Raw genomic sequence first — 21,764 nt, forward strand, 5'->3', positions numbered from 1 at the left:
CTCTTGTGGGTGCCTGTGGGGTGTCCTGGGGCTTGGGGCTGCCCGTCCCGGCGTTGGGCTGCCCGTGCTGAGTCACCCTGGCCGTAGCCCAGGGCGCCCAGAGCATTAACCAGAGCCTGCTCCCCAGATCGGAGCCTGAGCTGGCCCAGTTGCAGCCCTGGCAGCGCTCGTGCTGGGAAATATTTGGCAGGGAGAGGCCAGGCGGGGCCCTGGGGGGGTGCCTGCCCCCCAGCTCCCCCTGTAAGCGGGGTGGTCCCCGATCTGCTCCCGTGCCCTGCTCGCCGAGGGCCGGGGTGCCACGGTGGCCGTGCCAGGGTAAAGGTGCCGCAGCGTGAATGTGCCGTCAGTAGGTTCCAGAGTGAACAGCCGCCCTCGGTCGCGGTGGTGCCAGCACCAGCGTGCCCCGAAGCACCCAGCACCTCTGCTGTGGTGCTGCGGGTGGGCCCCCCGTGCCCCCTGCCTCAGGGGTGCCCCTTCTCCTTGGGGTGCTGTGGGTGCTGCCACCGAAGTAAACCCCCGTGCCCTAGAGCGGGGGCTGCTCCCCACCCGGGGGGGCTGCGCTGCCCCTAGCCTGGCTTTTTTTTTTTTTGGGGGGGGGGGGGGGGGGGGGTTGTGTGCTGCTGCTTCTCTGGGGGGTTCGTTGCGCTCTGGCCCCATGCAGGGGTCTATGCAGGGGAGGTGCGGGGGACTGGGGGTCCCTGAGGGGGTCCAGGGGTCCTGGGGGGGTCCCGGTGTCCCTGGGGGGTCCCCAGCCCCGGCCCGCGGCGGGGCGGGCGCTGTCCGCGGTGCTGGCACGGCGCTCTCCGCGGTGCCCGGCCTTCCTCCCCTCCTCCTCCTCCTCCTCCTCCTCAGCCCCCTCCTCTTCCTCCGCCCATCCTCCGCCGCCCCCCCTTCCTTCCTCCCCCTCTTCCTCTTCCTTCAGCCCCCCTCTTCCTTCGTCCTCCCCGCCTGCCTTCAGCCCCCCGCTCCTCTCTCGCTCCTCTTCCTCCCAGCCTTCCTCCCCCCCACCCTCCTCTTCCTCCCAGCCTTCCTCTCCCCTCCTCCTCCTCCCCCCCCCCCCAGTCCATTCCCCGGCCTTCCTCTCCCCTCCCTCCATCTCTCCCCATCCTCCTCCTCTTCCTCCCCACCTCCCTCCCTCCTCCTCCTCCTCTTCCTCCCCCAGCAGTGACGTCTCTGGACGTGCCCGTTCCCCGGCCCGGCGCAGGCACCGCTCGGGGCTCCCGCACCTCCGGGGGGGTCCCGCACCTCCCGGGGGGGTCCCGCACCGGCAGCACCGTCCGGGGGGCGCGGACCCCGCCCGGGGCCGCCCATGCGGCCGGGGGGCGATGCGGGCGGCGCGGAGCCGGCGGTAGTGCCCGCACCGGGGCCCCCCCGGGAGCATGGGCTGCATCGGCTCCAAAACCACCATCGGTGGGTGAGCGGGGCCGGGAGGGGGGCACGGGGGCGGAGGGGGGGTGTGGGGGGAGAGAGGGTTACGGGGAGGATGCTTTTGGGGGATCCGGAGGGCTGGGGGATGCGGGGAGGGTGACGGGGGTTAGGGGGGCTATGGGGGTTGTGGGGGTGGGAGAAGGGTTGGGGTGGTGTTGGGGGGTAGGGGATGGGGGTGGTGGTGTGGGGGGTTGTGGGGTTTGGAGGGCTACGGGGTTTGGGGACATGGGGAGGGGGCGCAGAGGGTTGGAGGATTTGGGGGGGGATATGGGGGGTTTGAGCGTGCTGGGGGGTTTGGGTTTATATAGGGGATGGGGGCCGTGGAGGTCTTGTGGGGTTGGGGCCTTGGGGTGCTGCTTATGGGGAGCTGGGGGGCGCAGGGGGAGAGGGGAGATAGGGGAGGTGAGGGGGGGGGGGCTGCGAAGGGGCTGGGGGGTGTTTAGAGGCCTGGCGGGGTGTGGGGTGCTGTGAGGGATGGGGGGGTTTGGGGGTGTCTACGGGGGCTGGCGGGGATGCGGGGTGGTGCCGTGGGGGTGCTGTGGGGGTGCTGCAGCTGTCCTAGGGGTGCTGCTGGGGGGCGGGGGCGGTGGGTGGCTACGGGGCCGTGCAGTGATCCCAACCTCTCCTGGGGGCTGGCACCCGTGGGGGCTGTGTTGGTGCGGGGGGGCGATGCCGGGGTGTCCCGGGGGTGCCCCTGCCCACAGTCGATGCCGTGGTGACGCCGTCGGCAGCTTCCCCAGGAGCCAGGGGCTGCCCCCGATGGGGATCAGGGGAGCACGCTTTGCTCCCCCATATCCCACCCCACGGCCAGTTTACGTCAGCCGGGCCCACCTCGGTGTGTGGGGGGGTGAGGCTCCGTGGGGACGTCCTGCTGTGGCCCCCAGGGGGCTGCAGAGACATGGGGACCCTCCCTGGCCCCAGCAATGGGGGACCCAATGCAGGAGGGGGAGGGAGGGCACCCATCTGCTTGGGGATGTCAGGCTGTTGGGATGGAGCACAGGTGTCTGTGCTCTTATCTGCTCCCCTCCGGTCCCAGAGGTGGGGAATTGGAGGGGGTGCAGGAGCACCAACCCCCTCCCCATACCCAACGCTTGGCCCAGGCCCTAAACCCTGCCCAAAGCCCCCCTTGCTCCCTGCCTACCTTGGCCCCACCCCAGGGGCACCCTGCCATGTCCCCCCGTTGGCACTGGATGCCACCGCTTGCTCCCCATCCCCATCCCGTCCCCATCGGGTGCGCGCAGCCCGAGATGTGCCCGCCGCTGGGGTCTGCTCCCAACACCTCCGCCAAGCCGGGACGTGCGCCCGGTGCCGGTGCCAGGCCGGTGCCGCGCGTTACCGCTGACACAGGCGGACGAGCTGCCCGGGCGTGAGTCACCCGCACCGCAGCGCCGCGGGGGGAAGGATCGCTGCCATGAGTTGTGTCCGGTCTCATGCGGGGCGAGGGATGGCTGCCCCGGGGAGCCCGCCCGGAGCCTCCATCCTGTTGGGGACGGAGGCGCTGAGGCCGCCCCGGCTCTCCCCGCAGTGGCCGTGGACACCACCCTGTGCGTGGAGTGGAAGGAGGTGAAAGCGCTGTCGCCGCTGCGTGCTGCCCGGCCGGCCCCGCTGCCCCGCCTGCTGCGCCAGGCCTCCTTCGACAGCCAGGACTTCCTCGAGGTACCGCCGAGCCGTGCCGAGCCGTGCCGGGGCGCACGGCCCCACCGAGCGCGGGGGCCCCGCTGCCTGCCCGCCCTGCCTGGCCCTGCCAGCGCGCAGCCGGCGCCGGGGCTGCTCTGACGTCAGCCCCGAGCCGGGCTGTATCCTGGGAGAAATCAGTCCACGGCGCCGCGTTGCCATGGCAATTCAATTTGTTGCGCGCCTCCAAATCCCGCATCGCTTCCCCACGGCCGTGGGCTCGCCGATGGGAAGCGGGGACCCGCTGCGGGACGCCCCGGCACGGCGCGCACCGGGGAGCCCGGCACAGGAGGCCTTGCACGTGTGTGCGCGTGCGTGTGTGCGTGAGCCGGGGGGCACCGTCGGTTGCACCAGTTGGCATGGACACGTGTGCAGGTGCACGCATGTGCAGTGAGCGCACGAATGGGGGTGCACGCGTGTGTGCAGCACCTGTGCACGAGGAGTGTGCACGGAGAGCACACGTGGGTGCGGTGATCGCATGTGTGCACAGCAAGGGGGGACCTGTCTGCAGCGAGTGCCCGTGTGTGTGCACGCACACGTGTGCAGAGTGTGTGTTGGTGGTCAGCACGCGCACATACATGGTGATGTGAGCGGGCACACGTGCAAGTGCGTGCACCGAAAGCCTTTGTGCTGTGTGTGTATGAGGGTGCAAGCGTGCACAGCACGTGTGCGCACTAACATGGCTCACACACACACGTGCACACAGCCGGTGGTGCGGTGTACCCACGGTGAGGGTGCTCTCCCCCACTGGGCTGTTGGCACGCGGCGCACACGGGGCCGTGACACCCCGCCCGTCCCCGCAGGTCAATGTTGAAGACACCGTCGAGATGCTGCCCAAGTCGCGGCGCGCGCTGACCATCCAGGAGATCGCCGCCCTGGCCCGCTCCTCGCTGCACGGTAACTGCTGGAGGGGGCGGGGGGGGTCCGGGTGTTGCATGGGGGGGGCACCGGGGAGGGCGGTGGGGTCCCCGTGGTGCTGACGCGGCGGCGCCCCAGGCATCTCGCAGGTGGTGAAGGAGCACGTGACGAAGCCGACGGCCATGGCGCAGGGCCGCGTCGCCCACCTCATCGAGTGGAAGGGCTGGTGCAAGCCCGTGGAGCCGCCCGCCGCCCTGGAGAGCGCCTTCAGCTCCTACTGCCACCTGAGCGAGGGCGAGCAGGAGGCGCGCTTCGCCGCAGGTGGGCACCGCGCGGGGTCCCCGCATCACCACCCGTCCCTCCGTCCGTCCCTCCGTCCGTCCCTCCGTCCGTCCCTCCATCCCATGGGGAGCTGTGCCCCGTCCCGGTGGGCCATCCCTGCCATTCCCCATCCTCGCTGTGCCGGCGTGTCCCTGCCACGCTCGCTGCCGGGCACACCGAGGGGTTTGGGGACACCCCCCCCGGCGTGACCGCGCTGTCCCTGCCAGGCGTGGCGGAGCAGTTCGCCATCGCCGAGGCCAAGCTGCGCGCCTGGTCCTCGGTGGACGGGGACGACTCCAACGACGAGTCCTACGACGAGGACTTCACGCCCTCCACGGAGAGCTCCCAGCCGACCGGTGAGCGCCTCGGGGACCCGTGGGGACAGTGACCTGCACCATGGGGCACAGTCCGGTGGGAGGGAGCGGGCTGCCCGACGCCCAGCCGCGATTCCCGTCCTGGTGACCTCCTTACGGCACCGTGCCCTGTGCCGGCACGTCCCTGTGCTGTGTGCATGGAGCTCTCTGCGGGCAAAGGCGGCACCGTCCCCGTGGTGTCACCGGGTGGGGGGGTGGCTTTTACTGGGATGGCACCGGGGCTGACCCCTGCTCCCCGCAGAGCTGTCCGGCTCGGTGCCCGCCAGCGCGCTGCTGCGAGACCTCCTGCAGGGCCACCTGTGCCAGCTGGGCGTGCGGCACGGCTCCTGCGAGCCCGAGAGCGACTCCTCGCACACCCTGTCCCCCGAGACCCTCTGCTCCAGCCTCTGCAGCCTGGAGATGGTGTCGCCCTCCGAACTCACTGCCAAACTGCTGGGCTCCCTGGGGGGCGAGGACCTGCTGCTGCCCAAGCTGCCCCCCCCGGCCAGCCAAAGTGCCTTGCGGGGCCTGGCACGGCTCCGGTGCCAGGACTCCCTGTACCCCGTGTCCTACGCCGAGGCTTGCCTCTCGCCCGCCGAGGACGAGGTGGTGCTGAGCAAGGACTTCCCGCTCTGCCGGAAAGTCTCCGACGTCGCCTCCTCCGGGGTGGTGTCGCTGGAGGAGGAGGAGGAGGAGGAGGCCGAGGAGCCGTGAGGCCCCCCCCCGGGGACCCTGCCTCTCCCGCCGGGGCACCGGCCCCCCGCCACCGCGCCCCGGCCCAGCCCCGCGCTGGGCGAGGGACGGGTCCTGCTGCGGCTCCTTGCGCTAGCAGGGTGCGGGGGGGGACAGAGAGGTGCCCCCCCCTTCAGTGTGCCCCCCCCGGCCGCACTCGTCCACATCTCTTTGCCCTCATCTGTTTTTTTGTTTTTTTTTTTTTTTTTTTTTTCCTTGAGAACCGGGGAGGGACTGCGTGGGGAAGGGCTTGGGGGTCAGCCCCCCACCCAACGCCCCGGCGTGCCCCCTCTGTGCCCCCCCAAGACTGATGGGACCTGAATTCATGGGGGCTGGCTGTTCGCATGCTCCCCCCTTCGCCGCTCCGGGCTCCCCTTTTTGGGCACAGGCCCCCCCCCCCCCCCCCCCCGTTGTCACAGCCGAACCTCTCTGGGCAGCCCCCGGTGCCCCTGCCCTGTGCCCGCACCCTGGGCTGGCAGCACTGGGACTGTGGGGGGGGGGGATTTGGGGAGCAGGGGGCTTTTGTCCTCGCCCCCCCACTGGCTTTTATTGGACCGAGTTTTATACTGTGAACTGCTGCCTCGGGGCGGGGGGCTTGGGGGGGGCTGGGGGGGGGGGGGCCGTGGATGCGCCGCAGTGCTGGGGCTCTCTCGGCTTTTGTATGCGTGTGGGGCTGGCACAGGGAGGTTGTGGGTGGGGGCCTGGTGGGCACGGCCCCCCCCCAGGCTGGGTGCTGGGTGGCCACCAGCAACAGCACCCCACAGACAGCCCCAAAGCGGGCACACGCCGGGGGGCTCAGTGTCCAGAGCCCCCCAGGTCTGCCGTGGGCCAAACCGGGTTGCGTGGGGGGGCGGGGTGAGCGGCAGGTCCCGGGACCGACATCCCCGTCCCCAGGTCACTCACCCCTAGCAGGGAACCAAGTGCCTACATGAAGGGCAACCGGCCCCCCCCTCCGGCACGGGGCCCCCCCAGGTGTCCGGGCGCACCGTTTGGGGAAGGAATGCCAGTTTTCGCCAACGCTTGCCCCCCCTTCTTCCTGCATGGCACGTGTTCTCGTGGGGCCGCTCACCCACTGCATGCCACCCTTTGCCCGGCCACGGTGTCCCCCCCCTGCACCCCCAGCCCCTCACCCTCCGCGTGCCCTCACTCCCGCACCACCAAACACCCCCACTGCTGCCCCATGCCACCCTGTCCCCACCGTGGGGTCCCCACCCCTGCACGGCCAACCTGCTGGGGGGCGCAGGGGCCGGCCGCCACGCCGAGGGGCTCCCTGCCATCCGGCCAGCGATGGCACCATGTCCCCATGCAGTTTGGGGACAGCGGACACCGGGCAGGACGAGCCTGGAGTCGTGGCCCCAAACCCACCCTGGGATGGGGGAAAAGGGGTGTGGGGGCTTCGCTCGGTGTGCACGCGTAGCTCCATAGATGTGCGTGGAGCAGTGCTCGCAGAGGCACGGGTACGCGTGTGCACGAGCACATGGGTGTGCGTGCATGAACACGTGCGTGCACGGGGCGTGTGCATGTATGTGTCTGCACGCCTGCATGTGTGCAAACGTGCGGGTAGCATGGGTGTGCACACCGGTACGTACCCACGGGGTGCCAGGGGCCGTGGGAGCTGCCCCCAGCCCCGTGCCATGGCACCCATAGGTGCCCGTGGGTGCCCGCCCCCCCCCCAGCACCCCCCCCTCCGTCCCGCCAGGCCTCCAATAAAGTCAGTGGTGTGAGCGCTGCACCGGCTGCCTCTCCTTGTGCGTGGGGGGCACCTGGTCCCTAAGGGGGGGCCCTGCTGGGGGTGGCGGGATGGCGGCGACAACGGCACGTCCCCTGCGTGTCCCCCCCGCCGCAGGGTGACGGAGAGGCCCCGGCCGTTATCTCGCATTCCTGGCCGGGGTGGCCGTGCCTCACCGGGCTAATTATGGGCATGCGGCGGCGGGTGCAGGGCCGGCCCCCTCCCCTGGGGACCTGGGCGCTGGGGACAGGGGCTTTGTGGCACTGGCACGGTGGCATGGCCTCGCTCAGCTCGGCCGCCACGTACCGCGCCGAGTGCATCAGCACCTACAGCCAGGGGCCGGGGCACCCAGAGCCCCGCTTCGAGGGGGAGCGGTACCGCTACGACGCCTTCGGGTACCCAGGTATGGGGTGGGGGCGGGACCCCGAGCTGTACCCTCCTGTCCTGAGCCCTGTCCCTGTCCCCTGAGCACCCCATGGCTCTCTGGATCATCCTGCACCCCCTCCCCCAAGTCCCCCCCCCCCCCCCCCAGTGCTCCCCAAGGTCCCCAGGTGCTGTGTCCCCAGTTCTCCCCCCCCTGCAATGTCCCAGAAACCCCAGCACACCCCCCCCCCCCCCCCCCCCCCCAGCCTTCTCCCCCCAAATTTTCCTGGCCATCCCCTGTGTCCCCACCTGTTCCTAGGCCACCCATGCCCCCCCCCCCAGACCCTCCTACAGCCTTTGGGCACCCCCAGCCCACCCTGTACCACCCCCGCCCCATATACCTGAGGTGCCCAGCACCCCATGCAGCCCTCCCAATGTCCCCAACCCCCAGTGTCACCTGCCACCTCCCCAAACAGCATCCCCAGCCTCTCCTGCACCCCCAATCCCCCTGACACCCCTGAATGCTGTGCCCCCCCCCCCCCACCTTGCCGACCCCCATGACCAGTCCCCGCAGGGTCCCCAGGGGCCATGTACCCGTGCAGCCTGGGCACCTGGGTGCGGGCCCAGGGGGACACCTACCAGGTAGTGGCCGACGTCAGCCAGTTTGAGCCCCCCGACATCGTGGTGACCACCTCCAATGGCCACGTCGCCATCCAGGCCGAGAAGGTGAGGAGCCGGGGGGGGGGGGGGGGGGGGGCCAGCCCCCGTACCCCAAACACGGACCCCTGCTGCCTGGGGTGGGGGACAAGCCCCAGCCCTGCCCCATGGCACCCATCTTCCATGGGGGTAACTGGGAGCAGCCACTGGGGGAACTGGGAACTGTACTCGCTGAGAGTGGGGAAACTGGGAATGGTCACTGGGATAATGGGGGGAACTGGAAACAACCCCTCTGTAAGACTGGGGCAACTGGGAGCTGCTCCCTGCTGGGGTGGCTGGGAATCCCCCACGCACTGGGGTAACTGGGAAGTGCGCACTGTGCATAGCCATGGTGTGTTGCCGTGCCGTGCCGTGCCATGCCGTATTGTGCCGCACTGTGCCGTGCTGTGCCGCACTGTGCCGTACCGTGCCGCACTGTGCCGTACCGTGCCATGCTGTGCCGCACTGTGCCGTGCTGTGCCGCACTGTGCCGTACCGTGCCATGCTGTGCTGCACTGTGCCGCACTGTGCCGTACTGTGCCGCACTGTGCCGCACTGTGCCGTACCGTGCCGTGCTGTGCCGCACCGTGCCATACTGTGCCATACCATGCCGGCACCACTTCCCTGCAGGTGGCCGAGGACGGTACCGTGTGTGACACCTTCACCCACCAGTGTCGGCTGCCCGAGGACACGGACCCCCTGTCGGTGAGCTGTGCCCTCACTGAGGCTGGCACGCTGCTCATCACCGCCCGGCGCCGCGCTGGCACCCGCCCCGGAGAGCCCCCGCAGCCGCTGTACCGCAGCGAGGCCACGCTGGGAGGGGGGCCGGTGCGGGGACAGTGACGGCGACCCCAGGCCATGCAGGGTAGGGGCTCGGCCAGTGCCTCCGTGCTGCGGCGTGGTGGCTCTGTTTATAAAGTCCTTTTATTAAATTAATATAAAAATCTCTGTATTTACACAGGCGTGATGCGGCGAGGCTGTGGCCATGCCCTGGGGGGCACCGGGGCTGGGGGCAGAGGGGGGGGGTGGAGGTAGTGATGTGGGGAGCCCCAGGAGCTGGTAGGGAAGGCGGGGGGGGGGGGTGGGCAGGCTGGGGGGCACCTGGCCACCCCTGGTGCCGGGTCGAGGGCACCCACCCTACGCCGGGACCCGGTGCGGGCATCCCCCGGTACCCGCGGGGGATAGGGGGGGACCCTGCAGTTCCCGCCCCCGGCGCATGGGCGGGGGACGCAGGGGGTGGTGGCGGTGGGGTGTCTGGCGTCGCCGTCACTTGTCGGTGTCGCCGTCATCGGGGCCGGCCTCACGGGGCATGGGGTGGTGCTGGTGGCGGTCCCAGAGCTGGCGCAGGTCGGTGGTGTCGGGCTCGGGCGCGCTGGTGCTGCTGCGGCGGAAGCTGGCGAGCGGTGGCAGCACTTTCACCCCCTTGGCCGTCAGCGAGCCCTCGATGGCCTTGCGGAGCTGCGGGAACCCCAATGCCATCAGCGGGCAGGCGTGGAGCCCCCAGCCCCGCTGCCAGAGCCCCCCTGCGGCTCCTCACCTCCTTGAGGGACACCATGCCCACCAGGCGCCCAATGCTGGTGACGTATGCGTGGTCGAGGCCCAGCAGTGAGAAGATGGTGTGGGTCTGTGGGGAGACAGGGGGCTCAGAATTTGGGGGGGCAGGCTGGGGGGGGGGGGGGGGCGATGGGCACGAACTGGGGGAGGGGACACGGGAGCACCTTGTGCAGCGAGGTGCACTCCACCAGCTGGAAGGGCGCGGGGTCGATCTGGGCGCTGCCGAAGTCCACGGGCTGCTCCAGCTGCTGCTCCTCCCACGCCAGGATCTGGGGCGGGGGGACCACGCCGTGGGGCACGGCACCCCCCCCAAAACCTCCACCCCTCCCCATCATGGGGCCATGGGGCTGTAGGGGCGCACCCCCCACACACACACACCCTCCCCATGGTGGGCACGGGGGGGGTCTCACCTCTGCCGGCGTCATCCGGTCCCCCGCATCCACGTCCTCCTGCGGGAGAGGCGGGGGTGAGCGGGGCCAGCCGGGGGCACAGGGATCGGCCAAGCCCGGCTTGTGATTGGTGGAGAGAACGCGGGCTGGTGCATGATTGGCTGAGGAAAGCGGCTGGGATCAGCCGGGGGGATCCCGGTCGCGCTACGATTCGCCAAGCGGATTTGGGATCGAGAGTTCACACGCCCTGATTGGCCGAGCGGAAATCGGGACAGGCTGAGATTGGCTGCGCAGATGTGGGCCAAATGGGATTGGCCAAGCAGAATCGTGCCGGGCTCCTGATTGGTTGAGAGGATCCAGGCTGGCCTCTGATTGGCTGAGAGGAGCCACACCCTGCCTGCAGCTTACCGTGATGGAAATGCGGACGTGCTTGGCCTTGCGAGGGGCCGTGCCCTGCGCCTGGCACCACGCGGGAGAGACGGCGGCGTTAGGGGCGGCACCGTGGGGAGGGGCCGGTCGGGATGGGATGGGAAGGGTGGGAGAGGGATGGGATGGGATGGGATGGGATGGGATGGGATGGGATGGGATGGGTTGGGATGGGTTGGGATGGGTTGGGCTGGGCTGGGCTGGGTCGGGTTGGGTTGGGATGGATGGGATGGGTTGGGTTGGGTTGGGATGGATGGGTTGGGATAGGACGGGATGGATGGATGGGTTGGGTTGGGATGGAGGGGTTGGGATAGGACGGGATGGATGGATGGGTTGAAATGGGATAGGACAGATGTGTTGGGATGGGATGGGATGGGATGGGATGGGATGGGATGGGATGGGATGGGATGATTGGGTTGGAATGGGATGGGATAGATGTGTTGGGATGAGATGGGATGGGATGGGATGGGATGGATGGGATGGGATGGGCAGGAACAGGCAGGGATAGGCAGGGTGGGAAGGTTCAAGTAGGGATGGGAAAGAATGGGATGGGAAAGGTCAAGTGGGGATGTAGCGGGATGGGACGGGCAGGAACAAGCGCTCACCTCGGCGGGCTCCGCAGCAGTGTTGGCACAGAAGAGGTTCTTGAGGGCGATGCCGGAGGTGTCGGCAGTGCTGGCTGCAGGTGGGCAGAGGGGTCAGCGCAGGGACATGGGGGGGGCTCCGTGGGGGGCACAGGGCACAGACTCACCCGGGGGGCTGTTGGTGGGGACGCTGGGCACCCGCTTCAGTGCTGGCTTCAGGGGCTTGCGGGAGCCACCGCGCGTGGGGGCGAAGGAAGAGGCTTCTGTGTTGATCTGCGAGAAGGAAGGGAGGGGGTTGGGGGACGCGGGCACCCTGGTGGGGGCACCCCAGGGTGGCTGCCCCTGCAGCCCCCTCACCTGGAAGCAGACGCTGGCTTCGGAGAGCCGGTGCCCATCCTCGAAGCTTGCCCGCGCCCTCTGCCGCAGGGCCTGGAGCCGGCGCTGGGGATGGAGCTGCTGGCTGAGCAGGACCCCCACCTGCTCCCGCTCGATGGAGCCCAGCAGGATCATGGACTCTGATGGTGTAGAGGGAACAAACGTTGGAGGGGATGGTGCCGTGGGGACCCCGGAGATGTGCTGGAGCTGCCCCTGCCCGCCTCTCACCAGCTGAATCCACCAGCGCCAGGCTCTTCATCTTGGTGCTGTGCAGGACGTGCTGCAGGTCCCGGTACTTGCAGTTGAGGGAGACGTAGGGGATGTCCCGCACCATGATGTCCTCCACCCGCACGTTGTATTTCCTGCCCGGGGCAGGCACGGTGACCTCAGCGTGGTGGCCACATCATGCCACTGCCCCCATCCCCGTGCCCTGTGGCAGGGCTGGCTGGGGACGTGGGGACACAGCAGGGTGGCACTCACTCGTGGTGCCCCCAGCCCAGCTCAGGGAGGTAGGGCAGCTTCTTGATGCGGATGATGCTGTCGTAGAGCGAGGGCTGGAGGCTCTGGGCCACAGCGTTGGCCAGGATGACGGCGATCATGACGGGCAGGATGTGCGAGATCTGTCCCGTCAGCTCGAAGACGATGACGGCCGTGGACACCGTGTGGGTGACAGCGCCCGACAGCGCGGCCGCCCCTGCGCCCGCGCGCGTCCCCGGGAGACACAGGGGCAGCCATCAGGTGCCCGCCTGCCTGCCCGCGGGGCCATGTCCCGCACCCCTGGGACACCCTTGGGACATCCCCGTTGGCAGGGGTCACCCAGAACCCCAGCAGCTCCCTTGGAGCACCCCCGAGCGGTGGCACGCGGCGTCCCCAGCACGGTGCTTACCCACCACGGCGTAGCCCCCCGGCACGATGCGGTAGGTGTTGCTGTCGGTGTGGATGCCGTCGGGGAACCAGGCTGCCATGCTCTCCCCCACCAGCCGCCCGAAGGCTGCCCCTGCCCACAGAGAGGGGCTGGCGGGGGCCGTGGGGACCCGACCCCTCTCCCGCCCCCAGGCTGTGCCGTGGGACACCCACGGAGGAGGGAGTCCCAGGGCCGGGCCGGCTCTCACCGATGACGAAGACGGGCATGAAGGCTCCGCAGGGCACCGGGATGGTGGTGGCCAGGGCTGACATCCAGAACTGCGCAGGGGACACGGGCTCACGTCAGTTGCCCCCCCCCCCGGCCTGGCTCTCCTCCAGCCCCAGCCGTGCCCCACAGCCGTGGAACAGGATGCGGGCACAGCCCCGTGCCGTGGGGCAGCCGCCTCCTCCCAGGGGGCACCCAGCCAGCACCTCCCGGGGGCACCTGGTGGCACCCTGCCAGCACCTCCCCGGTGGCACCTCGGTGGCTTCCGGCCAAGATCTCTTTGGCAGCATGTTGGTGGCACCACGCCACCACCTTGGTGGCCACCCCGTGCCTCCTGGTAGCACCTTGGTGGCAAGCATCCAGCACCTCCTTGGTGGCATCCAGAAGTCACCCCCACCCCCACCAGTGCCAGCTGGTGGCAGCCAGGGGCCGGCCGGGGCCAGCCGGGGCATGACGCACCTACCTTCATGAGGATGAAGACAACGAGGGTGACGAAGACGTTGGAGCGGGGATTGCGCCAGGCCTCCAGGATGCCGATGTACTCGAACTCATCGCTGGGCTCCCGCTTGGACCACGTCTGGTTGTCGAACAGCGTCACCAGCGTGTCCTTCTGGGTGAGCTGGGGAGGCGCAGGGGTGAGCCAGGAGTGCTGCTGGTGGCCCACGGGGCCAGCACTTTGCCCCCCGGCCCCGCTGTGGCTACCTGTCCGGCCATGAACTGTCCGAAGCCAGGTGGGAAGGTCAGCGTGGAGACGAGCAGCGTCACCAGAGCAGGGAACAGCAGGCGCCTGGCGGGGTGGCACGGGGGGAAGTGACACCGGTGCAGCCCCAGCCCTGCCACCCAAGAGGGGACAGTCACTCTGTCCTGGTGGTGGGGACGACAAGGCACCTACTTCTTCATCAGGAAGCGGTTGATGGTCTTCTGGCGGCGCATGAACTGCACGATCTTACGGTTGAGGTAGACGAAGAGTGCGCCCCCGAAGCCGCTGGCGATCCTGGGGGTGAGCCGGGGGTGAGCGCCTGCGTCCCGCTGCCACCCTGAGGACATGGGGACAGGGACGTGGGACGGGGCAGCCACACTCACCCGATGACGGCGAAGGCGGGCAGCTCCTGCAGGTCGAAGGGGAAGTCGAGGCGGAATCGGGTTTTGAAGAGCGCTGTGATGGTCTCTGGGGGCACGGCGGGGGTCAGCGGGGCTGGGTGGGGGACGCCACTGCCCCTCAGCCTCCCGCCCCACGGGAGGTACCTTCGTCCTTGATCCAGACAGCCAGGACACGGAAGATGAAGGCGCTGAAGGTGGCGGCGAAGAAGCCGCGCCAGTAGTTGCGGACGGCGAAGAAGGTGGAGGTGACCTCAATGCTGAACAGGACGCCTGGCACCGGGGAGGGGGGAAGGACGAGAGGGGAGGGAGGCGAAAGCCAGGCAGAACCCAGGTTCCTGGCATGCTTCCCGCATCCCTCCCGGAGCCCCCGCAGGGCTGGCGGGCCCCACGGCCACGCTGTGGGTCACGGGCTTCCTCGGCAAAGCGCACGGCCGGTCCCCGGCTGTCCGCACCGGGCGCGAGCAAGAGGGCAGTGCGGGGACGTGAGCAGGCAACGGGGTGGGGTGGGCGGCAGCCGGCTCTGGGGCTGGGGGCGCACGCAGACGGACGGACAGACGGGTGGGTGGATGGGGCGGCTCAGCACGCACAGGGCAAGGCAAGAGTTAGACACGGCACCAACCTACGGGCAGGGCTCAGCGGGGCCGGAGCGGGGAGCTCCCTGGAGCGCAGCGCGGCGGGGGAGAGGACGAGACGAGACGTTACACCTCCGGGAGGACGGCGCCCGCTCCTCCTTTCCTCCTCCGCCCCGCGGGCACCCCGTCTAGCGGCACTGCCTCTCCCATGCCAGCCGGCCCCGGGGGGCACGGGGCGGGCAGGTCCCTGTCCCCCGCCTGGCAGCGAGGGGCGCGAGGGGCAGGGTCCTGCTGGCCTCTCCGCGAGGACCCAGGAGCCCGGGCAGGACGTGCGGGCGGGGGGGACCCTACCTCCGATGGGGGCGGCGAAGCAGCAGCCGACACCGACGGCGCAGGCGGCCGCCAGCATTTCAGTGTTCCTCGCCTCATTCTGCGGGTGGGAATTGGGTCAGGGGGTGCTGCCCCCCCCCCACCTCCACTAGACCCTGCCAGTCTGCCCACTCACCTCATAGATGCCCCCGAAGAAGGAGAGGAAGCGGCTGAGCAGGGCTGCGCACATGCTGGCGATGTGGACGAAGGGGCCCTGCGGGGACACAACAAGGGGGGGCTGAGTTTCATGCCCCCACCATGCCCACCGCCCGCCCCGGCCCCAGGCAGTGCCCTCACCTCCTTGCCCAGGGGCATGCCGCTGCCCAGGGCGCACGTCAGCCCGATCACCTTGGCCACGAAGGTCTTGAGGGTGAGGTACTCCTTCAGCACGACCCCCCGCAGGATGGTCTTCATCTCGGGGATCCCCGAGCCTGGTGCCACAGGGACAGCCCTGACCCACGGCCCTAGGGGGGGCCTTGGAAGACCCTCAGGACCCCCAACCCTATAGCCCAGGACACCCAGGACACCCAGGAGGGGAGACCCCAGCACCTTACCCACAGCCTGGGGGGCGAGGATCTGGGTGAAGCCAGCCGAGAAGGTGATGAGCACGGTGGGGTAGGTGACCCAGGCCAGGTACTGCAGCAGCACGTTGGTGTCCAGGCCCCCATACATCCACTTCTGGGCTACGGGAGCAACAGGCGAGACGGGTTGTGGGTGGCAGGGGACGTGGCACAGCCCCACAGCACGGCCACCCCATGGGTCCCCCTGCATGGCCCCGGGGACCCCACCACCCACCGGTGCCCACTCACCTTGGAGGCAGGTGGCGATGGCGAAGTCCATGGCCCAGCTCACCAGCGCCATGACCAGCCCCAGGAGGATGAGGAAGACCCAGTCCTCGCCCACCCTGGCGATGAAGAACTGCTGGCACCGCACGGCGCAGCCTGCGGGCACAGGGCAGGCTCAGGGCCGGGCGCCCCAGGGATGGGCACACCGGGGGCAGCACCGCCACGTGCTCCAGCCGTGAGGACACCGCGCGTGCAGGGACACAGCTTGGCCCCGCGCCGCTCGCACAAGCGCTGCCCCCTTGGCACGGCCCCAAGAGGAGCGGTGGGGGCCCCCCCCCCATCCCTGCTATTTTGGGCCATTGTGTCCCCGCTGCCCGGCGGGCAGGTGGCATTGTCCTCGGCGCCAGTGTCCCATGACAGCAGGAGAAACCCTACCCGCAGCCGCGGTGCCCAGAGCCCCGTGAAGCTGCACGGCCGCCGTGTTCCCCCCCCCCCCCCCGTGTCCCCTCACCGCAGCGGGGGGCGCAGCGGCCCTGGCTGTACTCCAGCAGCTTGGAGGGGCGGCGTGGCTGCGGGGTGCCGTCGTCCCCCTGCTCCTGCTGCAGCCGCAGCCGGGCTGCCTCGTCCTTGGCGAAGGTGCCCAGGTCCTGCGTGTAGCGGCCGTACATCTGGGGGGAAGGAGCGGGGACAGGCGTTGGGGGGCGGCCAGGTGGGGAAACTGAGGCAGGGGAGCAGCGAGCGCTGTTGGGGGACTGTGGGAGGGGACAGGTGACAGCACCCCATGGGGAAAGGGGTGGCAAATGTTTTTCTGGGGGGGGAGGCATGGAAGGGGCCGGGTGGATCACAGCGTGCGGGGATCGATCGCGATTGTTTCGCCCACGTGCTGAGCATGGGTACCTGGCCCTGCTGGTACCAGTCCCCAGCCCTGCCCAGGTGCCGTGGACACCGGGTTGGGCTGGTGGTGGGTGTAGAAGGGCCTCCGGTGCCAGGAGCACGGCCAGGTTGGCTGGGCAATTCTCTGAGGGCTGATGTTGGGGTTGTGCTCGCACTGGGTGTGTGCCTCCCCTTGGCACCATTAGAAATATGGTTGGGACCCCCCCACGGGGGGGGTGCCCTTGGCATGCCACGTGCCCCAGGCTGGGGGCAGGAGGGCAGCGTGGGGCAGGGCATTGGCCACAGCCAAGGGGGAAATTTTGGAGCAAGGGGGTGCGAGGCAAACAGGGGCACCGTGCCCAGATGGCGGACACCCCCTCCTCCTCGGGTGGCACGTGGCACGTGGCCTGGCCCCGGGCAGCGCCCCCTGTGCCAGCCGGGAGCTCTTTGTGCCCGTCCTCCCCGCCGAGCTGGGGGCACTTGTCCCGCGTGAGCGGGCACTGCCAAGGGCTCGGTTGCTTGGTTTCCGCCTCGTTCCCCCCGGCACGACCTGAATGCCAAGCGCCAGAGCTTGGCCCGGCACAAAGGGAGGCTTCAGGGCCGCGGGGGCCCCTGCCAGGCTCCCACGTCGGGGCGACGTGAGCCCCATGACGATGGCGCGCCCACCCGCTGTGCCGCACGTGGCCGCCCCGCAGCCCCTGGCCCGGCACCGTGCCCAGCAGAGGGGCCCCGGCACGGGTGGGCACCGCGCTCAGCACGTGGGCAGCACGGCCCCGGCTGCCACCGGCGATGCCCGACCCTGCTCACGCACCCCAGGGCACGTGCCGGCTCCCGTGGGGACGGCGTGGAGGTGCATTCCTCGTGGGGCATCGCTCCCCACCGCGCCTCCTGCCCAGGTCCCTCTGGCACGGAGCAGAAAGCAGCCAGAGTGGCGCCGGGTGGATTCTCTGCTGTCTGATACCCGGGCTGAGCTCAGCGGCGGGGGGAGAAAGGGAAGGGACGCGTGTCCATCGCTAACAACTCCTGGCACGGATCGTGCCCTGAACTCCTGCTCCGCACGGGGCTCGGCGGGTCCTTGGCCCTAGGGGAATGTACCGGGGGCAGGCGCGAGCGGGGCGGAGGCGGCGGAGACGCCAGCTCAGCCTCCTCGGGGCTGGATTCAGCATCGCCTGCCAGAGGAGGACCCCGGCCCCGCACGGGGCCCGGCGTTCAAAGGCTCCCTTCGGGCCAGGCTTGTTTCCTCTGGAAGAACAAACGGCCCCGCGCCCGAGGAGCGCTGTCGGCTTGCCAAGCGCCCGCCTCCCCCTGACCTCGCCGCCCCCCCAAGCTGGGACGGGGTCACCCCCAGGCCGGCTCCATGCCCCATGCCGGGAGCTGGAACGCTGCCCCGCGGGTATTGGGGTCCCTGGCGGGATGCCCCTATAGCTGCAAGGGGGTTAGCCTGGCTGGGAGTGGGGTTGCTTGCCTCTGACCCCCATCTGCAGCCAACCCTGCTTGTAACGGGGCGATGGGAGCCAAGGGGCCATGCCGCTGCCCCACGGGCATGGCATGGGTCCCTTGGGGTGCCCCGTGGCAGGGCCGGGCAGCCCCGGCTGCTGGCGAGGGCCAGCGGTGGGTTCTGCCTTCCTCCTCCTCCTCCTCCCGCTCGGGTTATTTTTCCACAAAGGCCTTTTGAAACACAAACAGCCCCGGGACTCCGGCCTCCGCCGCGAAGCAGCTGAACAATCACAGTGCCGGGCGGGCAGGGAGCGGGCACGGGGGGGGGGGGGGCCTGGCGGGGGGCACACGGGGACACGGGCGCAGGCCGAGGCCGGTATTTTGGGACCGGGCTCCCCCGCTGCAGGCACGAGCCGTGCCGAGCCCCTCGGGCCGTGCCAGCCCGCGGTGCCCGCTGCGCCCGGGTGATGCAGTGCACAGGGCTCCGCTGTGTCCCCGTGCCACCCCGTCCCATGGCAGCCGGGGCACTGAGCCCTCCTGGAAGGGGTGCCCACGGCCGTGGGAGCCACAGCCTCCCCTTTTGTCCCCACTCCCCCCAGATCAAGCAGGCAGGAGGAGCGGGGTCCCCGTCCTGCGCCGGGGCTGCTGGCACACAGGGAGGGCACACGGGGCCAGCTGACCTCCCCCCCCAAAATGTGACCCTGGTGGGGGCATTTAAAGGGGGAACGGGGTCCCCCGGGGTGGCATCCAGGGGGACAGAGAGGCTGGGGGGATCCGTGTCACGCTGCCTGTCTTAGCCGGGCTCTAATCGCCCTGAGCAGCTCCGCGGCGAACAAGGGCAGTTTGTCGAGCTTAATCCTCCCCCCCAGAGGTCCTTTGCTTCCCTGGCATGCGGGGGGCACGGGGGCTGGCACGGACCCTGGGCACCCCTACCCCTGCCGGGGGCTTTCCCACAGGCACCCACCCCACACGTCCCACGCAGCGTGGAGTCCCCAGGGCGGGCGCAGCGTGGGGGCACAGGGCAGACAGCGGGGCTGTCCCCAGGGCTGGCAGGCTCCGGCCGGAGCCCGAGGCTCTCGGCAGGTGCTGGCAGGAGCCGGAGGCGCTGGGGAGGGCTGGGCACCCGCCCTCCTGCCTGGCACGGGGGCGGCTTCCAAAAGCCAGGCATGAGGCCACGGGACTGGCGCCCGTCCCCAGCCTCGCCCGCGTGGGCGAGCCTCGGGCGGCTTCGGGAGCCTTTCCGCAGCCCCGAGGCCATGGGGATGGGCACCCCGGGGTGCCCAGGGCGTGGGTGCCTCCCCGCCTTGAGGAGAGCAGGGCAAAGTCTGCTGGCACCGTGTGAGGCTGCCCTGATGCCAGCCGCATGCCAGCGTGCCTCTCCCCTCCTGCGCTGCCCGCGGGCTCCTCGGCACCGCGGTGCCTCTGTGTACGCGCTGTGGACGCGGCATGGGGGGGTCAGTCTGGTGCTGGGGGGGAGAAAGGGGCAGCCCCATGGCTCCCGTCGGATGGAGCAGAGCCAGAGCACGGATCAGGGAGATGCCAGGCAGCCAGACCCCGCAGGGAATGGGGTGGCCGGGGGTGGGCACCACGGGGAACCCAGATAAAGGTGCCTGGGAGGACGACGCGTGCCCGGCGCAGCAGGAGCACCACGCCACGCGCCAGCCCTGCTGCACGCAGCCAGCTCAGGCTCCCCGCAAACCCAGGGAGCTGCGGGCACGGGTGCCCGGCGGCGTCTCAGCCCCTTCCCTGCCCGCCTCCCCTGCCCTGCCTGCCTGCAGGCCTTTGCCAGGGCAAAGTACCCGTTTGCCGAGCCATGCCGGGCGCTGGCCCAAGCAGGGGCCGGGGAGAAGCACCTTTGGCCGGGATGTCAGAGGGCTGCGGGCAGCGGAGGGGGCTGTGGGCACGGCGGGGAGGGAGATCACCGCGGGGCAGCTGGGCACCGGGGGGGGCAGCGGGGAGGCCACGGAGGGGATGGAGTCGTAAACACAGGGCTAAGGTTGCAGGCGGGGGAGATACGCTATCTGCGGGGCAGAGGGCTGGGGCCGGGTGGAGCGTGGGGGGGGTAAAGGGTGCCGGGTGGCGCGGAGGCAACCCCGGAGCAGCCCTGGGGGTGGGCGTCACCCCCCCCACGATGAGGGCTTGCTGGGGGGGGGGGGGGGGGTGATGGTGGAAGCGTGCGCAAGGGTCCTGCTGTGGGGCTGGGGCCTCCAGTGGGCTCCCGGAGCACCGGGGGGCTGTGGGATGGCACCAAGCTTCCCCCCCCGCCCCAGCGCCCTGCCCAGCCACAGGTGGTCCCCAAAGCTCCGGGGGGGCAGGGGGCACAGCGAGGCCATGGGGGGGGGGGGACGGGACAGGTGTCATTGGCCCTGCCGTCCCGAGCAGAGCGCCCTGGGGGGCGGGGGGGGACAGCCCCCCCAGCCCCGTCACCCCCTCCCCGAGCCGTGCTGCTGCCCCCGGTGCCCCCGCCGTGCCCGGTGCCCCCCGCGGTGCGCCCGGTGCCCGGTACGGGCTGCGCTCACCAGGGTCTGCTCGTACTGCAGCGCCCGCTGCTCCGCGCTCTCGGAGGCCATGGTGCCGGTGCTGCCGGTGCTCCTGGCCGTGCCGGTGCCGGTGCCCGCGGCGGCAGCGGCTCCTCCCGGGCCGTGCGGGGCGGGCCCCGGGGCACTGCCCGGGGGAGGGACCGGCCGCGCTCCGCCTCCGCCGCCAGCACCCGGCACCGGCACCGGGGAACGGGGGGTGCGCGGGGCGGGGGGGCTCTGCCCTGCACGGGGGCGGCCGGGGGGCACTCGGCGCCCCCCGGGCTGGGGTGACCCTGGAGACCCCCGCTGCGGGCCGTGCGCTCCTTTCCGTGGGCGCAGGGACCCGCAGGGGGCTGGTGCTGCTCTCCCCAGCCCCGTTGTGGGGTGGGGGCGGCTGGTTGGGAGCAGAGGGGACAGCGCTGGGGGGCACCGAGCTGGGGTCCAGCCCCCAGCCCCATGGGGGGTCGGGGCTGGGGAGCAGAGTGCCCCCATGCCTTGGCGTCGCCGGGGACGAAGCAGGGGGACCAGGGATGCCCGCGGGCTGCAGGCACCTCGGGGACCCGTCAGAGGCACCCAAGGGTGCAGGGAGCACATCCTTACCGCGGCACCGCTCAGCGCCCCGGCGATGCCAGCCCGTGGAGGGGATCCTGGACTCCTCTCTTCGCTGCCGGACCCGCTGGGCAGCAGCAGCTCAGCCCTCTCCGGAGGGGCACGCGGGCACAGCTTGGCACCGGCGCTCCTTGGGCGAGGCGCTCGGGCATGGCACGCCGGCTGCTGTCCCCCCGGGGCCACCAACACCTCCGTCTCCCCACCGTGATGGGCTCAGGGGCAGCCGGGACAGGCGGCAGGGCCGAGCTCTCCCTGGTCCCCCTGGCGCCGCATGGCATGCTCGGCAGGGACGGAGCCGTGGCACCGCGGGGCTGGCGGTGCGGGACCAGGACCAGGCTGGTCCTCGCTGCCCGGCTGCCACCTTCTGCTCTAACGCTGGCACCCTGAGCGCTGGGTGATGATGGCCGGGGCGGGCGCTGGGCTTTGCCAGGCTGCAAGGGGTCATTGCCGGACGCAGTTTGTGGCAGGGGGGGATAAAATGGACGCCCCGCTCATTGCTGCCCCGCGCACGGAGTCCCCTCCTGGCTCGTCAGCTCCTGGCACTGCCCCGCGGCAACCGGGACGCGCATCCGGAGGGGAGCCCCGTGCCAGGACACGCGCTCTGCCCGCTGCCACCGCTGTGCCACAAGGTCACCACGGGTGCTGCCACCCTGCTGGACAGGGCACGGGGAGTGGGACACCCAGCTCAGCACATGCCAGCCCTGTATACCCCAGTGCCACCCTCCTACTGCCCTACCCACATCCCAGTCCAGCCCAGTGTCACTCCTGTGCAGTCCCAGTACAGGCTAACACTGCCCACCACGGCAGTGCTGTGCCACTATGACCCCGCAGTGGCCCAGCAGAGCCCTGTGTTACTTTCCCTGGCTTGGGCCCCTGGCCTGGCACCTC

At 70.6% G+C, this 21,764-nt stretch overlaps 3 protein-coding genes across 5 annotated transcripts; 2 read left to right on the plus strand and 1 right to left on the minus strand.

The window, feature by feature from the left end:
• The first annotated feature begins 1,075 nt into the window (after positions 1 to 1,075).
• On the plus strand, positions 1,076 to 7,038 carry FAM131A (family with sequence similarity 131 member A). The gene is made up of 6 exons (XM_040567953.1): positions 1,076 to 1,410; positions 2,954 to 3,084; positions 3,906 to 3,999; positions 4,099 to 4,281; positions 4,509 to 4,637; positions 4,897 to 7,038. The coding sequence occupies exons 1-6, from the start codon at positions 1,380 to 1,382 to the stop codon at positions 5,346 to 5,348; spliced, it is 1,020 nt and encodes a 339-aa protein (XP_040423887.1). The 5' UTR covers positions 1,076 to 1,379; the 3' UTR covers positions 5,349 to 7,038.
• Positions 7,039 to 7,170: 132 nt separating this feature from the next.
• On the plus strand, positions 7,171 to 9,070 carry LOC121075080 (heat shock protein beta-7-like). Its single transcript, XM_040567954.1, has 3 exons — positions 7,171 to 7,498; positions 8,033 to 8,184; positions 8,785 to 9,070. The coding sequence occupies exons 1-3, from the start codon at positions 7,282 to 7,284 to the stop codon at positions 8,995 to 8,997; spliced, it is 582 nt and encodes a 193-aa protein (XP_040423888.1). The 5' UTR covers positions 7,171 to 7,281; the 3' UTR covers positions 8,998 to 9,070.
• Positions 9,071 to 9,185: 115 nt separating this feature from the next.
• CLCN2 (chloride voltage-gated channel 2) lies at positions 9,186 to 21,254 on the minus strand. 3 transcript variants are annotated; one of them, XM_040567958.1, is made up of 23 exons: positions 20,868 to 21,254; positions 15,950 to 16,106; positions 15,463 to 15,594; positions 15,208 to 15,336; positions 14,951 to 15,084; positions 14,790 to 14,867; positions 14,636 to 14,714; positions 13,857 to 13,982; positions 13,695 to 13,779; positions 13,504 to 13,605; positions 13,314 to 13,398; positions 13,075 to 13,230; positions 12,595 to 12,664; positions 12,369 to 12,479; positions 11,963 to 12,176; positions 11,711 to 11,844; positions 11,465 to 11,622; positions 11,275 to 11,380; positions 11,129 to 11,202; positions 10,119 to 10,157; positions 9,873 to 9,977; positions 9,692 to 9,778; positions 9,186 to 9,612 (listed from the first exon to the last, which is right to left on the minus strand). In XM_040567958.1, exons 2-23 carry the CDS (start codon positions 16,104 to 16,106, stop codon positions 9,421 to 9,423), a joined length of 2,553 nt encoding a protein of 850 aa, XP_040423892.1. In that variant the 5' UTR covers positions 20,868 to 21,254; the 3' UTR covers positions 9,186 to 9,420. The 3 variants fall into 3 exon arrangements, with proteins under 3 accessions (XP_040423892.1, XP_040423891.1, XP_040423889.1); XM_040567957.1 differs by lacking the exon at positions 20,868 to 21,254 and adding an exon at positions 20,268 to 20,357; XM_040567955.1 differs by lacking the exon at positions 20,868 to 21,254 and having other exon boundaries at positions 15,950 to 16,650.
• Positions 21,255 to 21,764: the final 510 nt, after the last annotated feature.

This window comes from Cygnus olor, chromosome 9 (assembly GCF_009769625.2).
Source record: "Cygnus olor isolate bCygOlo1 chromosome 9, bCygOlo1.pri.v2, whole genome shotgun sequence".
NCBI classification, from domain to species: domain Eukaryota; kingdom Metazoa; phylum Chordata; class Aves; order Anseriformes; family Anatidae; genus Cygnus; species Cygnus olor.

Excerpts from the sequence above, each read along its gene's own strand:
- FAM131A (XM_040567953.1), top strand. The coding sequence starts at position 1,380 with ATGGGCTGCATCGGCTCCAAAACCACCATCG. Across the intron at positions 1,411-2,953 it reads CGGCTCCAAAACCACCATCG|TGGCCGTGGACACCACCCTG; the intron begins GTGGGTGAGCGG and ends CTCTCCCCGCAG. Across the intron at positions 3,085-3,905 it reads ACAGCCAGGACTTCCTCGAG|GTCAATGTTGAAGACACCGT; the intron begins GTACCGCCGAGC and ends CCGTCCCCGCAG.
- LOC121075080 (XM_040567954.1), top strand. The coding sequence starts at position 7,282 with ATGGGCATGCGGCGGCGGGTGCAGGGCCGGCCCCCTCCCCTGGGGACC. Across the intron at positions 7,499-8,032 it reads CGACGCCTTCGGGTACCCAG|GGTCCCCAGGGGCCATGTAC; the intron begins GTATGGGGTGGG and ends CAGTCCCCGCAG. Across the intron at positions 8,185-8,784 it reads TCGCCATCCAGGCCGAGAAG|GTGGCCGAGGACGGTACCGT; the intron begins GTGAGGAGCCGG and ends ACTTCCCTGCAG.
- CLCN2 (XM_040567955.1), bottom strand. The coding sequence starts at position 16,514 with ATGGTGCCAAGGGGAGGCACACACCCAGTGCGAGCACAACCCCAACAT. Across the intron at positions 12,665-13,074 it reads TTGTCTTCATCCTCATGAAG|TTCTGGATGTCAGCCCTGGC; the intron begins GTAGGTGCGTCA and ends TCCCCTGCGCAG. Across the intron at positions 12,480-12,594 it reads CATGCCCGTCTTCGTCATCG|GGGCAGCCTTCGGGCGGCTG; the intron begins GTGAGAGCCGGC and ends CTCTGTGGGCAG.